Raw genomic sequence first — 16,853 nt, forward strand, 5'->3', positions numbered from 1 at the left:
ATGTCCCTCCCTCACAGGAAGAAGGACATAAACAAGGCCTGGGCATAACTGTTGTCAGTCAATTCCCTGTTGTACTGTGATTAAATGCTTCAACTAGCTTGCTGCACTCATCCCCCCACAACAATTAGGCCTAGACACATTTCAGCTCCATCATTTCCTCGAGACAACACACACACACACACACATGCACACACACACACACACACACACACACACACACACACACACACACACACACACACACACACACACACACACACACACACACACACACACAAAGACACACACAAACTCATGCATGCACACAAACATAAACAAACATACACACAGACAAACATAAACACACACACACACGCACAAACACACACAGTAAGCACCATAACGTAAACATTGGAAATAAAAATATCCTTAATGCAGCCAGGCAGGAACAGGAACTAATTGGTCACCTCGGTCACACCTTGACAGGCTAAATAAAAAAAGGCTTGTTTTGTTCCTCATGGTAGACCTAGCGGTTAGCATTACACTCCCACTGTTACACAACAACAGAGGGAGAGGGAGGGGGCTATTTCCAAACAAATCAAAGTTTACTGGTCACGGATACAGGTGTAAGCAGTACAGTGAAATGCTTACTTCATAACTCTCCTCAACAATACAATATCAATATAATTTAGGAATCAAATGCCCAATACAATGTCCAAAATTACAAGTAGTAAGAAAAAGTAGAAGAAAAAAAAATCAACAAAAAGAAGTTAAGAGACACAACATAGAGTAGGATGTATAAATTGTGTTCTGCCAAATTATGATGACTGTTATATACAACTTGTGTAGTGAGAAGTGTAGCAGCGTAGCAGCTTTAATAAATAGTCAATAAATAGTGTGTTAGCATGTGGGTGAGAGGGAGAGAGAGAAAGTGAGAGAGAGAGAGAGAGAGTGAGAGAGAGAGAGAGAGTGAGAGAGAGAGAGTGAGTTAGTGTGTGTGAGCGTGCGTGAGTGTGTGTGTGTGTGTGTGTGTGCGTGTGTGTGTGTGTGTGTGTGTGTGTGTGTGTGTGTGTGTGTGTGTGTGTGTGTGTGTGTGTGTGTGTGTGTGTGTGGAGAATCAATGCACAGGGTCTCTTAATAATAAGGATCCACCCCTGTTTATCCATTTTCGCCTAAATGACATACCCAAAACTAACTGCCTGTAGCTCAGGACCTGAAGCAAGGAAATACATATTCTTGATACCAATTGAAAGGAAACACTTTGAAGTTTGTGGAAATGCTAAATTAATGTAGGAGAATATAACACATTAGATCTGGTAAAAGATAATATATATACAGTTTTTTTTACCATCATCTTTACCATCATCTTTGAAATACAAGAGAAAGGCCATAATGTATTATGCCAGCCCAGGACAATTTTGATTTTGGCCACTAGATGGCAGCAGTGTATGTTGAAAGTTTTAGACTGATCCAAACAACCATTGTATTTCTGTTCAAAATTTTGTATCAAGACTACCCAAATGTGCCTGATTGGTTTATTAATACATTTTCAAGTTCATAACTGTGCACTTTCCTCAAACAATAGCATGGTATTCTTTCACTCTAATAGCTTCTGCAAATTGGTCAGTGCAGTTAGATTAACAAGAATTTAAGTTTTCTGCCAATATCAGATATGTCTATGTCCTGGGAAATATTCTTGTTATGTACAACCTCATACTAATCACATTAGCCTACATTAGCTCAACCGTCCCGTGGGGGACCCACCGATCCTTTAGAGGTTTTAAGGTGCACGCGGGTAGACAGCTAGGGTTTAGCTGCTCAATGGCCTGGTGGTAGAAGCTGTCTCAACGGTGAGAAGCTAAAGTGCTTTTGGAATCCTCAGGGAAAATGTGCATCGCAACAGCGGTTCATTAACATTCTTATTTCCCATTGTCTATACATGGGATCCTGAGTGGTGCAGCGCTAGAGGTGTCACTACAAACCCTGGTTCGATCCCAGGCTTTATCACAATTGGCAGTGATCGGGAGTCCCATAGGGTGGCGCACAATTGGCCCAGCATCTTCCTGGTTAGGGTTTGGCCAGAGTAGGCCGTCTTTGTAAATAAGTCATTTGATCTTAACTGACTTGCCTAGTAAAATAAAAAATGTATAATAATATGTAAAACAATGCAGTACAATCAAATATGTATGGTGTCACGCACGTCTTCTGTTGTTTGATTGTGCTGATAAAAAACGTGTAGAGACCGTGATTCATATTGGATTAGATTCCTCGGGGGTCATTTGGTTACTTTCCTGTTTGCATTTATTTCTGACGTTGTGATATTTAAATCCCATCACCACTGTAGGTGAGGATGCGATCTCTTCCATATTGAAGACTGGGCTGGCTGGCGGGTGTAGTCTAGATGAACTGCTGTTCATCCAATAGGATGCCCTGAGGTGAGATAACTTACATCACCAGCTATTTGTCAGGCTATCAAGTTAACCTTGAAGACCTTATTTTCAAGTTAACCTTATTTAAAAAAATATATATATATTATTTCACCTTTATTTCAAATCAAATCAAATCAAATCAAATATTTATCAAATATTTAACCAGGTAGGCTAGTTGAGAACAAGTTCTCATTTACAACTGCGACCTGGCCAAGATAAAGCAAAGCAGTGTGACACAGACAACAACACAGAGTTACACATGGAGTAAACAATTAACAAGCCAATAACACAATAAACAAGTCAATGACACAGTAGAAAAAATTATCTATATACATGGTGTGCAAAAGGCATGAGGAGGTAGGCAATAAATAGGCCATAGGAGTGAATAATTACAATTTAGCAGATTAACACTGGAGTGATAAATGAGCAGATGATGATGTGCAAGTAGAGATACTGGTGTGCAAAAGAGCAGAAAAGTAAATAAAATAAAAACAGTATGGGGATGAGGTAGGTAGATTGGGTGGGCTATTTACAGATGGACTATGTACAGCTGCAGCGATCAGTTAGCTGCTCAGATAGTTGATGTTTAAAGTTGGTGATGATAATAAAAGTCTCCAACTTCAGCGATTTTTGCAATTCGTTCCAGTCACTGGCAGCAGAGAACTGGAAGGAAAGGCGGCCAAATGAGGTGTTGGCTTTGGGGATGAGCAGTGAGATATACCTGCTGGAACATGTGCTACGGGTGGGTGTTGTTATCGTGACCAGTGAACTGAGATAAGGCAGAGCTTTACCTAGCATAGACTTATAGATGACCTGGAGCCAGTGGGTCTGGCGACGAATACGTGGCGGGGGCCAGCCAACGAGAGCATACAGGTCGCAGTGGTGGGTGGTAGAAGGTGATTTAGTAACAAAACGGATGGCACTGTGATAAACTGCATCCAGTTTGCTGAGTAGAGTGTTGGAAGCTATTTTGTAGATGACATCGCCAAAGTCGAGGATCGGTAGGATAGTCAGTTTTACTAGGGTAAGTTTGGCGGCGTGAGTGAAGGAGGCTTTGTTGCGAAATAGAAAGCCGATTCTAGATTTGATTTTGGATTGGAGATGTTTAATATGAGTCTGGAAGGAGAGTTTACAGTCTAGCCAGACGACTAGGTATTTATAGTTGTCCACATATTCTAGGTCGGAACCGTCCAGGGTGGTGATGCTAGTCGGGCGAGCGAGTGCGGGCAGTGTACGGTTGAAAAGCATGCATTTGGTTTTACAAGAGCAGTTGGAGGCCACGGAAGGAGTGTTGTATGGCATTGAAGCTCGTTTGGAGGTTAGTTAGCACAGTGTCCAAGGAAGGGCCAGAAGTATACAGAATGGTGTCGTCTGCGTAGAGGTGGATCAGGGAATCGCCCCGCAGCAAGAGCGACATCATTGATATATACAGAGAAAAGAGTCGGCCTGAGAATTGGACCCTGTGGAATTTAACCCTACTTGTCAATATCTTCAAAAGAGTTGACATCATTTTTGGTAGCTAAACAATATGTTACCCATTGTGCTAGATTAAGAGGCAAATGATGATCTCTAAATAGAGTGTTTGGTATGTAAGCTAGATGCTGTAGCATTATACAGTACCAGCAACTCTAATCCATGGAAGAATGATCTATCCCAAACTGCTTCAATCTGCATACTTCCATCTCTCTTTCCTTCTCACCTTCCATCTCTCCTTCATTCTCTCCTTCCATCTCTCTTTCCATCTCTCTTTTCTTCTCTCCATCTCTCTTTCCTTCTCTCTCCTTCCTTCTCTCCTTCCATCTCTCTTTCCATCTCTCCTTCCTTCTCTCCTTCCATCTCTCTTTCCATCTCTCCTTCCATCTCTCCTTAGGTCTCTCCTTCCATCTCTCTTTCCATCTCTCTCTCCTTCTCTCTATTTCCATCTCTCTTTCCTTCCATCTCTCTTTCCATCTCTCCTTCCATCTCTCTTTCCATCTCTCTTTCCATCTCTCCTTAGGTCTCTCTTTCCATCTCTCTCTCCTTCTCTCTATTTCCATCTCTCTTTCCTTCCATCTCTCCTTCCTTCTCTCTTTCCATCTATCTTTCCTTCTCTCTTTCCATCTCTCTCTCCTCCTATCTCTCTTTCATCCCTCTCTCTTTCCTTCCATCTCTCTTTCCTTCTATCTCTCTTTCCTTTTCTCTTTCCTTCTCTCCTTAGGTCTCTCCTTCCATCTCTCTTTCCATCTCTCTCTCCTTCTCTCTATTTCCATCTCTCTTTCCTTCCATCTCTCTTTCCATCTCTCCTTCCTTCTCTCCTTCCATCTCTCTTTCCTTCTATCTCTCTTTCCTTTTCTCTTTCCTTCTCTCCTTAGGTCTCTCCTCCCATCTCTCTTTCCATCTCTCTCTCCTTCTCTCTATTTCCATCTCTCTTTCCTTCCATCTCTCTTTCCATCTCTCCTTCCTTCTCTCCTTCCATCTCTCTTTCCATCTCACTCTCCATCTCTCTTTCCTTCCATCTCTCTTTCCATCTCTCCTTCCTTCTCTCCTTCCATCTCTCTTTCCATCTCTCTTTCCTTCTCTCCTTCCATCTCTCCTTAGGTCTCTCCTTCCATCTCTCTCTCCTTCTCTCTATTTCCATCTCTCTTTCCTTCCATCTCTCTTTCCATCTCTCCTTCCATCTCTCTTTCCATCTCTCTTTCCATCTCTCCTTAGGTCTCTCTTTCCATCTCTCTCTCCTTCTCTCTATTTCCATCTCTCTTTCCTTCCATCTCTCCTTCCTTCTCTCTTTCCATCTATCTTTCCATCTCTCTCTCCTCCTATCTCTCTTTCATCCCTCTCTCTTTCCTTCCATCTCTCTTTCCTTCTATCTCTCTTTCCTTTTCTCTTTCCTTCTCTCCTTAGGTCTCTCCTTCCATCTCTCTTTCCATCTCTCTCTCCTTCTCTCTATTTCCATCTCTCTTTCCTTCCATCTCTCTTTCCATCTCTCCTTCCTTCTCTCCTTCCATCTCTCTTTCCATCTCACTCTCCATCTCTCTTTCCTTCCATCTCTCTTTCCATCTCTCCTTCCTTCTCTCCTTCCATCTCTCTTTCCATCTCTCTTTCCTTCTCTCCTTCCATCTCTCCTTAGGTCTCTCCTTCCATCTCTCTTTCCATCTCTCTATTTCCATCTCTCTTTCCTTCCATCTCTCCTTCCTTCTATCTTTCATCTATCTTTCCTTCTCTCTTTCCATCTCTCTCTCCTCCTATCTCTCTTTCATCTCTCTCTCTTTCCTTCCATCTCTCTTTCCTTCTATCTCTCTTTCCTTTTCTCTTTCCATTTCTCTCTCCTTCTATCTCTCTTTCCTTCTCTCCTTCCATCTTTCTTTCCTTCTCTCCTTCCATCTCTCTTTCCATCTCTCTCTCCATCTCTCTTTCCTTCCATCTCTCCTTCCTTCTCTCTTTCCATTTCTCTCTCCTTCTATCTCTCTTTCCTTCCCGCCTTCCATCTTTCTTTCTTTCTCTCCTTCCATCTCTCTTTCCTTCCATCTCTCCTTCCTTCTCTCTTTCCATTTCTCTCTCCTTCTATCTCTCTTTCCTTCCTGCCTTCCATCTTTCTTTCTTTCTCTCCTTCCATCTTTCTTTCTTTCTCTCCTTCCATCTCTCTTTCCTTCCATCTCTCTTTCCTTCTATCTCTCTCTCCTTCCGTCATGCAGTAATGCACTCGCTCCTCTCTCACCCTTCCATCTTATTCATTGATACAGATGTGAGTACAGCTTCCCTCTATCCATCTTTCGCTTCTCTCCACCTCAACCATCTTTTCCTTCGTTCCTGGGTGACGCTGTCGGAGACCCACCAGCTGTCGCACCTTCCCTCTGTTCCTCTATAACACCATCCTTTGGTCCATCCGGCTATCCGTCACCCATCCTTTGGTTTCTAATTTCACAATAAAAAATATATAGATACTGTATATTTCACAGCACCACACCAAAACCCACTGTAGATACTACTCTGTGTACTACTTCAGCACCACACCAAAACCCACTGTAGATAGTACTCTGTGCACTACTTCAGCACCACACCAAAACCCACTGTAGATACTACTCTGTGTACTACTTCAGCACCACACCAAAACCCACTGTAGATACTACTCTGTGCACTATTTCAGCACCATTCCTGTTTTCTATTCCAGACATCAGCTTTAAAAAATATCTTATTTCCCCTCGGCTCTCTGTCTCACTTATGATCCTGCTGTATAGGTAAGCAAAGGGTTGCCTTGCCAACTGCATCAGCGGCATTTGGCCTTGCATGAAAGAGAGAGAGAGAAAGAGGGAGGGAGGGAGAAAGAGGGAGCGACAGTGAGAGAGACAGAGAGAGAGAGATAAAGACCTTCTTTTACATTACCCTTTCCCCCATCTCGATCTGTCCATTCTCCAAAGCTTATTATACTGAACAAAAATATAAACACAACATGTAAAGTGTTGGTCCCATGTTTCATGAGCTGAAATTAAAATTTAAAATTTAAAATTTTTAAAAAATCCATACGCAATAAAAACTTATTTATCTCAAATTATGTGGACAAATTCGTTTACATCCATGTTAGTGAGCATTTCTCCTTTGCCGAGATAATCCATCCATCTGACAAGTGTAGCGTAGCAAGAAAAAATTTGCAGTTTTGTCACACAACACAATGCCAGAGATGACTCAAGTTCTGAGGGAGCGTGTCATTGACATGCTGACTGCATGAACGTCCACCAGAGCTTTTGCTAGAGAATTGAATGCTAATTTCGCTACCATAAGCCCGACTCCAACGCCGTTTTAGAGAATTTGGTAGTACGTCCCACCGGCCTCACAACCGCAGACCACATGTAACCACGTCAGCCCAGAACCTCCACATCCGGTTTCTTCACTTGCAGGATCATCTGAGACCAGCCACCTGTCTTCTGTCTATAAAGCCCTTTTGTGGGAAAAACTCATTCTGATTGGCTGGGTCTGGCTCCCCAGTGTGTGTGCAAGTCTCCCAAGTGGGTGGGCCTATGCCCTCCCAGGCCCACCGATGTCTGCACCCCTGCCCAGTCATGTGAAATCCATAGATTACAGCCTAATGAATTTATTTAAATTGACTGATTTCCTTATATGAACTGTAACTCAGTAAAATCATTGAACTTGTTGAATGTTGTGTTTATATTTTTGTTCAGTCTAGTTCCCAAATCCTTTTACAGCACATTATCTCAAAGCTCTCTGCTTCAACCTTTGATTTTACCTTCTTCACTCTTTCTCTCTCTCTTTTCTCTTCCCAGCTACAGGGCCTCTCCTTGCTCCTTCACGCCTCCAGTCTGTGCTGCTGTCTCACTCTGTCTCTCTCTCTTTTCTCTTCCCAGTTACGGGGCCTCTCCTTACTCCTTCACACCTCCAGTCTGTGCTGCTGTCTCACTCTGTCTCTCTCTCTTTTCTCTTCCCAGCTACGGGGCCTCTCCTTGCTCCTTCACGCCTCCAGTCTGTGCTGCTGTCTCACTCTGTCTCTCTCTCTTTTCTCTTCCCAGCTCCTTCACGCCTCCAGTCTGTGCTGGTCTCACTCTGTCTCTCTCTCTTTTCTCTTCCCCTCTCCTTGCTCCTTCACGCCTCCAGTCTGTGCTGCTGTCTCACTCTGTCTCTCTCTCTTTTCTCTTCCCAGCTACAGGGCTTCACGCCTCCAGTCTCCTTGCTCCTTCACACCTCCAGTCTGTGCTGCTGTCTCACTCTGTCTCTCTCTCTCTTTTCTCTTCCCAGCTACAGGGCCTCTCCTTGCTCCTTCACAGTCTGTGCTCCAGTCTGTCTCTCTCTCTTTTCTCTTGCTACAGGGCTGTCTCACTCTGTCTCTCTCTCTTTTCTCTTCCCAGCTACGGGGCCTCTCCTTGCTCCTTCACGCCTCCAGTCTGTGCTGCTGTCTCACTCTGTCTGCCACGTTTCCAGCAGCTAGCTTCTGCAGCGCCGTCCTCTCCACACACCTGCTGTCCATCTTCCCCCAGATTCTCTTTCAGGAGGAGAGGCTGTTCTTTCACCATCCCTCTCCTTCTCCCGCTCTTATTCTACCATATTCTCAATATTGTTTCAGCCCATTAAACAACAGACACAAATCCGTTTGGAGACGGAGACTAGCATGGCCTTGGATGTGGCTCCATTTCTCTCCCCTGGGCCCTGTGTTGGCTTCCGGCCTGGGAAATCCACTTAGCCGCAGCAGCACAAGCCTGGGCTCCTGGCGCATGGATGGCATGTGCACTTAATGAATTACACCTTCAGTCTGCATGCATACCCTGTACACCTCTTTATGAACAATAAAATGCATCATGTTTACACGTTTAACACAGGCGGGTGGTGTATCATCAATATATCTATGTGTGTAGGATATACTATGGGGTCAGTGACACGTATGTATGGCCGTGGCACAACGGGCAGGGTCAGTGGATGTCGTACCTGTCGATAGAGATGTGTGGGGTAAATGTCATTTGACTGCCCAATGCTATCCTCCATGGTGTAATGGGGATATAGGGGGATGAATGGCTGGCTGGAGGCCCTAGTGGGTCATGTTTACTGGTGGACCCTGTTGACGCAGGGTCAAACGTGGAAGGGTGAGCAGAAATAATGTTTTATCCACAATGGAAGCCGTTGTGCTGAAAGCGCGTGACGTCAGTTGGAATGCTCAGCGGACGGCCTCATTCCGGGCAGCTTTTTTTTGGAGACTGTTTGAAATTCTAGGAGTTTCTGGGAGCCCATTTTGTACAGTATTTGTTCAGGCTGAATAAAAGTTGATTATTCTGCAGAAAAAAATAGTCCAGTCCAGCAGCACGGTCCAAACGCGGATCACAGCCGGCTAAGATAAAGCAGGACCAGATTGTTTCATCCCATTAGACACGGTTAAAGTGAATAGAATGAAAAAGGGGTGGGGGAGAAATATCATAGGGATGAGACATAGAGGGATCTAGTGGAACTCTGTCATGCCGAGGTAACACTGTGTGTCTGGTGACAGTACAGCTTCCTCTCTCTCTCTCTCTCTCTCTCTCTCTCTCTCTCTCGCTCTCTCTCGCGCTCTCTCTCTCTCTCTCTCTCTCTCTCTCTCTCTCTCTCTCTCTCTCTCTCTCTCTCCCTCGTGCGCTCTCGCTCTCTCTCGCTCTCTCTCTCTCTCTCTCTCTCTCTCTCGCGCGCTCTCGCTCTCTCTCGCGCTCTCGCTCTCGCTCTCTCTCTCTCTCTCTCTCTCTCTCTCTCTCTCTCTCTCTCTCTCTCTCTCTCTCTCTCTCTCTCTCTCTCTCTCTCTCTCTCTCTCTCTCTCTCTCTCTCTCTCTCATGCCAGTCTATTTGAGTTATTCTTTTCTTTCTCTATGCACGTCTTCTCTCCCTGTCTTCCTGTTCCCTCCTCTCGCACCACGCTGATCCTGTCTCCAACTTCCCCACGCTTTCCAGTTTTCTTCAAAGGAAACAACCCCTCTTGCTCTCTGTCAAACCTCTGCATCTGTTTTCCCATGAATGAACCAGCATTGATCTGATAGTGGTAACGACGTTGCACCAGAAAGCCGTCGCCGTTTCACTTGTGAACAGATCATTGTTTAAGACAACAATGAAATACAGAGGATCAAGACTAACAGATAAAAACATTGCTCATACTTTTTTCTTTTCTCGATCACCCTCTCACACACACAGTACACATAGAAACACACACACTGTACCTTGGCAGCCATGATCATGGAGGAGCCACCGCGGACCCCCAGGATGGGGATGTGTGTCTGTGCAGAGATGAAGTCCAGGATCTGGGCTATGGCCTCCTGATCCGTGTCGTCCCCGAACACCACACCCTGTAGCCAGTGCTCTGTCATCAGGTCACATATGCTCTTGATGATGCTCTTTGGGTCCGTCTCGTTCATGGTGAGCACTTCCACGTTGGGCGCCAGTGGCATGTGCAGGAAGTCGTCCTTCTCCCGGGCGCCCGCCAACGCCACCTCGCTAGAGTTGCCCACCAGCACCACGGCGATGCTGAGGCCCTGCACCAGCTTGGGCAGCACCTGGTGGTGGGGGGGCTGGGCCATGGGGATGTAGTGGGCCACGCCCCCGCCCTTGTCTCTGCGAGAGTGACAGGCGGGGGGCAGGTGGAACAGGCACATCAGGAGGCCCAGGAGGGACAGGGAGAGGGAGGAGAGGGCCGCACGGCGCCGGGGAGGACGTCTCACCTCCTGGGGGGGCAGGGGCGTGGGGGACGCTCGCCTTTCCTGAGGGTGGGAGGGGCTGTGGCAGCCGCAGACAGGCATAATCCAGAAGTGGGAATGTAATACCTGGGGGGTGGGGAGGGAGGGAGGGAGGGGGAGAGAGAGAGAGAGAGAGAGGTCAATGTGGCCCATACACATTGATTGACTTAAGTGGATTGACAAGAGCCTATAACATGAATCAGTGTATCACTAACCATGTTTCTATCTACAGTTTTTATGCCAGTAAAGTCATACCGTATAAAATAAAATCACTACAGCTGTGATGGAAACAGGAAGTCTCGGTACAATTTTATAAATGCTGACAGATCATTTTTTGTTCAACGTTTTTTTTTTTCATTGGTAAAATGAATTATGCGAGAAATGGTGGTGGAAAAGCCTTTATGTGCAAATATTGACATAATAACCATCATATTGAAGTAAACTTCATGCGATGATCTGGTGTGTGGTTCTTCCACTATGATTCGGGAAACCATTCAGTTTATTAGATTACAGATTAAATAAATGATGATGAATTTCACAGGGTGGTGAAAGTGCATGGTGATCTTGATGCTCCTTTCCAATAAATATCGAGGGTCTTATTCTGGTGACATGATGATTGATGCTTGACTGGTGTTTATCCATAGTAAACTCATCATGTAGCCTACCCTACCCTCACTGTAACTGTGAGCTGTTGGCTAGAGTACATGTGCCAAGACAAGAGTAGACACGTTTTCTATTTAATACAACAGTTTTTGTGACAGAAATATCAGTAGAGTTGAAAATGCCATAGAAACACATTGGACTTTAGGTTTTTATTCGGTAAATGAAAACTTAAGCGAAAAGTACATTTCTCTGGAAACACCACTAGTTTCTTTATGCTGATTTGTTTTATATTCACATGAAAATCTGTGGCCTATTGGATGGAAACCTAGCTAGGACAGGTTGTATATGACATACAGTACATCAATAGTGCATAAACACACACACACATGGATACAAGGTATATACACTCATACTGATCAATATTTCATGAGGGGTGTTTTCAAGCAGAATAACTTTCTTTATTATAGATGACATAAACTCTCCCGCTGGATGGGTGGCTGAATCCCTGACAGGGAGGGAGGAGAGGAAAGAGAAAAGGCAAGAGGAGGAGGGAAGAGGGAAATGCAAAGGAGACAGGGAGAGAGGATGAGAAAGAAGCAAACAGAGAGAGAGAGAGAGAGAGATGCACATTGACTGAGGAACTGGCTTGATGTGATGAGTGAACAGTGGCTCCCTGATACACAGACAGAAAGATGGACAGATGCTGAGGGAGGGAGTGATGGATGCCCCGAGCGAATAACAAGTCTCAATACCCCCCCGCATCTTCACCCCTCCTCCTCTCTTCTCTCCTATTTTATCCCAACACTCATTTACTCTCCATCCCTCCATCCACCTCTCTCCAATGCTTTACGTGAATGACCACATACTGTATCTCTCTTTTTTATAGACCTTCATTAACAGTGATGCAGGGGGGGACTGAGGGAAGGAAGAAGAGAGAGAGAATGACACAAAGTGAGAAGAAAAAGTAGTTAAACATATCCTATTTGAAAAACTATACAGTGAGCTCCAAAAGTATTGGGACCTGTTATGTTGTTTTGGCTCTGTACTCCAGCACTTTGGATTTGAAATCATACAATAGTGATGGGGTTAATTAAAGTGCAGACCGTCAGCCTTCATTTTAGGGTATTTTTGGGTTACAGCACTTTATTTCATTTTGAAATTACAGCACTTTATGTATAGAGTCCCCCCATTTTAGGGGAGCAAAATGATTGGGAAAATTCACTTACATATGTATTAAAATACTATAAAGTTAAATACTCTGTCCCATATTCATATCACGCAATGATTACATGACTACAAAGTTTGTTTTGGTTTGTGTCATTTTGGAGTCACTTTAATTGAAAATAAGAATAGAATACGTTTCTAAACACTTCTACATTGATGTGAATGCTACCACGATTACAGAAAATCCTGAATGATCAGTGAATAATGGTGAGTGAGAAAGTTAGACGCACAAATATCATACCCCCAAGACATTCTAACCTCTCACCATTACAATAAGAGGGGAGTTTATCATTTATGGGGGGGATATTTGTGGGTAAGTCAGTGTGCATATCAGCTGCTCCTAAATATTGTGGGGATGGTTGTAATAGCGTGTGTGTGTGTGTGTGTGTGTGTGTGTGTGTGTGTGTGTGTGTAAGCACCATGGAGTGTGTGTGTGTGTGTGTGTGTGTGTGTGTGTGTGTGTGTGTGTGTGTGTGTGTGTGTGTGTGTGTGTGTGTGGGGGGTGATATTTGTGGGTAAGTGAGTGTGCATATCAGCTGCTCCTAAATATTGGGGGATGGTTGTAATAGCGTGTGTGTGTGTGTGTGTGTGTAAGCACCATGGAGTGTGTGTGTGTGTGTGTGTGTGTGTGTGTGTGTGTGTGAGCACCATGGAGTGTGTGTGTGTGTGTGTGTGTGTGTGGGGGGGGTGATATTTGTGGGTAAGTGAGTGTGCATATCAGCTGCTCCTAAATATTGTGGGGATGGTTGTAATAGCGTGTGTGTGTGTGTGTGTGTGTGTGTGTGTGTAAGCACCATGGAGTGTGTGTGTGTGTGTGTGTGTGTGTGTGTGTGTGTGTGTGTGTGTGTGTGTGTGTGTGTGTGTGAGCACCATGGAGAGTGTGTGTGTGTGTGTGTGTGTGTGGGGGGTGATATTTGTGGGTAAGTGAGTGTGCATATCAGCTGCTCCTAAATATTGTGGGGATGGTTGTAATAGCGTGTGTGTGTGTGTGTGTGTGTGTAAGCACCATGGAGTGTGTGTGTGTGTGTGTGTGTGTGTGTGTGTGTGTGTGTGTGTGTGTGTGTGTGTGTGTGTGTGTGTGTGTGTGTGTGTGTGTGTGTGTGTGTGTGTGTGTGTGTGAGCACCATGCACTCTCCGTGGAACAAAAGCAAAAGTTTAAAAGGCAGAGGGAGTAAAAAGAAAAATCCTGAACAAACAAACCCTATAGGAACGAGACAGTGAGCAAGATAGAGGGAAAGAGAGAGGAGAGATTGAGAGGCTGGGGGATGGAAGGGGGAGGTGTGTAGAGATGACAAAAATACTTCTTTAGGATAACTAATTGCTGGAGGTTTGTCAGCACTAATTACAGGTCCCTGTGTTAATTGCCAATTGTACACTCCTCTAAAGAGAGAGGGAGAGGGAGCAGGGGAGGGAGGGAGGGACAGAGAAGAGCGACAGAGGAAAATAGAGAATAGAAATACAGACAATCTGCTAAAAGTAAGGCATATGAGGAGGTAGAGGGACACCAAGAGACAGAGAAAGAGATTCATGGATAGAGAATGGAGGAGGTGAGAGAAAGAGTAAGAGAGGGAGGATAGGCAGCTGGAGTGGGCCTTGATGAAAAGCAAGTGAGAGGGAAGAGGAGACTGAATGAATGAGGGGAATGGCAGCAGATAGACTGAGAAAAGAAAGAGGGATGGGAGAGAGAGGGGGAGGAAAAGGAAGAAAGAGAGGGGGGGAGATGCTCCCTTTGAATCTGTACTTCTCTAGCAGCACTCAGTTTCCATGGCAACAATTAGCATAGGCTTCTCCACACACTGTTGATGGACACAGAGATATATACGCAGACACACACACACACACACACTGCCCATTCCCCTCTGATAAGCAATCAATGCACCCTTGCAACGGGTCCATTTTACACACCGATTCTTTTCATGGGCAAATTAACATAGACACATTTTACACACCAACACACACACACAGGCACATATTACACATTTACTGTATACACAATGTCCATTCAGATGATGAACCCATGAAGTTCTAGAATTCCCAGAACGGCACTTAAAGCAGACAAAGGTTGATCACATAATAGAATGAGAAGTCTAAGAGAAGACGGCACAGCAAGCCCTGAAGACATGTCTCACGCACCATTTGGTTTATTTAACGCACCAAAGCACACTGCGATATCTATTACACACCGATGGACCCCTAGATAGGCTCCCACACTGATACCAGCCTAGGGGCTAAACTCTGCAGCGCTCGGCCCATGTGACTAAAACCCCACCCAACACTGCATCCAAACGATTGACTAATTAGGAATGTCTGCCGACTGCTACTGGTGGTTACCTCCCTGAAAAACCCCAGGTAATAAGTGGGACTAAATGGACTATAAAAAGTGTAATTGTCATTAATGAAAGCTTGGGCTAACATGGCTCAACTGATGTAGAGACACTGTTAGGATATGAGGCATGACGTGGATATTATGGCTCTGTAATTGGACGCCTTCGTCAGCCATAAATCACACAACTACAACTAGCACGGGGCCGGGGTGGTGGTGGCGAGCATGCCTTGTCAAAATAGCCCAGATATTAGACAGGCACTCACGTTTACGCACTGACATAGAGTACCAGTCAAAAGTTTGGACAAACTTACTCACTCAAGGGTTTTTCTTTATTTTTACTTTTTTTCTACATTGTAGAATAATAGTGAAGACATCAAAACAATGAAATAACACATATGGAATCATACATAAACCAAAAAAGTGTTAAAAAAATCAACATCTATTTTAGATTTTAGATTCTGCAAAGTAGCCACTCTTGCCTTGATAACAGCTTTGCACACTCTTGGCATTCTCTCAACAAGCTTCATGAGGAATGCTTTTCCAACAGTCTTGAAGGAGTTCCCACATATGCTGAGCACTTGTTGGCTGCCTTTCCGTCACTCTGCGGTCCAACTCATCCCAAACCACCTCAATTGGGTTGAGGTCGAGTGATTGTGGAGGCCAGGTCATCTGATGCAAAACTCCATCACTCTCCTTGGTCAAAACGACCTTACACAGCCTGGAGGTGTGTTTTGGGTCATTGTCCTGCTGAAAAACCAATGATAGTCCCACTAAGCCCAAACCAGAGGGGATGGCGTATCACTGCAGAATGCTATGGTAACCATGCTGGTTAAGTGTGCCTCAAATTCTAAATAAATCACTGACAGTGTCACCAGCAGAGCACCCCCACACCATCCCACGTCCTCCTCCATGCTTCAAAGTTCTTGAAATGTTCCGTATTGACTGACCTTCATGTCTTAAAGTAATGATGGACTGTCATTTCTCTTTGCTTATTTGACCTGTTCTTGCCATAATATGGACTTGGTATTTTACCAAATAGGGCTATCTTCCGTATACCACCCCTACCTTGTTACAACACAACTGATTGGCTCAAACACATTAAGAAGGAAAGAAATTCCACAAATGAACTTTTAACAAGGCACACCTGTTAATTGACATGCATTCCAAGTGACTACCTCACGAAGCTGGTTGAGAGAATGCCAAGAGTTTGCAAAGCTGTCATCATGGAAAAGGGTGGCTACTTTGAAGAATCTCAAATATAAAATATATTTTGATTTGTTTAACACTTTTTTTGATTACTACCATACAGTATGTGTTATTTCATAGGATGATGTCTTTAATATTATTCTACAATGTAGAAAATAGTCAAAATAAAGATAAACCCTTGATTGAGTAGGTGTGTCCAAACTTTTGACTGGTACTGTAATAGAATGCCATCACACTGGCAAAAGACAGCCGTACATACAAAATAACAGTAGCACGGTGCGCTCTCTCTCTCTTTCTATCTCTCTCTCTCACACACACACACACACACACACACACACACACACACACACACACACACACACACACACACACACACACACACACACACACACACACACACAGGGCTGTGCTGTTGTGTTTCCTGGAAATTCATAATACGGAGAAGCGATCAAAAGCTTTCATTTATAATTAATGCGCATTTGCTTTCTACAGTCACAACACAAGTGATATTGGGCAAAGTACACAATGCAGGGGAATACTGACTTCCAGTATTATCTAAAAGGTGAGGTTTGTCTGTGACAGCAGCATGTACTATCAGGTACCTGAGGGGATGAGCTGGCCCCTAGAACACAGGGCCAAACCACTGAGAGGAGTGAACTATGTTGGCTCTAGTGGAAAAGTACACGCATGGCCTTTAGCTGGCTGCTGGGGAGGAAGAGGCGGGTCTATTTGAACCTGAGGTCTGGACGTGATGTTCTGCAGCAGCCACTCACATCCCCCTCATTACCATACACAGCCAGGCATACATTCACATGTTTACCGAGAGTCATTGAGTGTATAATGGTGTCTATTTCAAGAGAGAGGATGTTGGAGTGCCAATCGCTCTCTTTCTCTCTCTTCTCATTATGTGTCTGACTG

The 16,853-nt window shown here is 44.5% G+C and overlaps 1 protein-coding gene across 1 annotated transcript in view; it reads right to left on the minus strand.

The window, feature by feature from the left end:
• Positions 1-16,853, minus strand: part of LOC112259208 (glutamate receptor ionotropic, NMDA 2B-like) — an 89,618-nt gene that overhangs the window by 43,557 nt on the left and 29,208 nt on the right. Inside the window, exon 3 of the mRNA XM_042315585.1 lies at positions 10,064-10,663. Coding sequence (XP_042171519.1) covers positions 10,064-10,663 — 600 coding nt within the window. The remainder of the gene's footprint in view (positions 1-10,063; positions 10,664-16,853) is intronic.

The sequence above is a fragment of the Oncorhynchus tshawytscha genome, unplaced genomic scaffold, assembly GCF_018296145.1.
Source record: "Oncorhynchus tshawytscha isolate Ot180627B unplaced genomic scaffold, Otsh_v2.0 Un_contig_7158_pilon_pilon, whole genome shotgun sequence".
Lineage (NCBI taxonomy): Eukaryota > Metazoa > Chordata > Actinopteri > Salmoniformes > Salmonidae > Oncorhynchus > Oncorhynchus tshawytscha.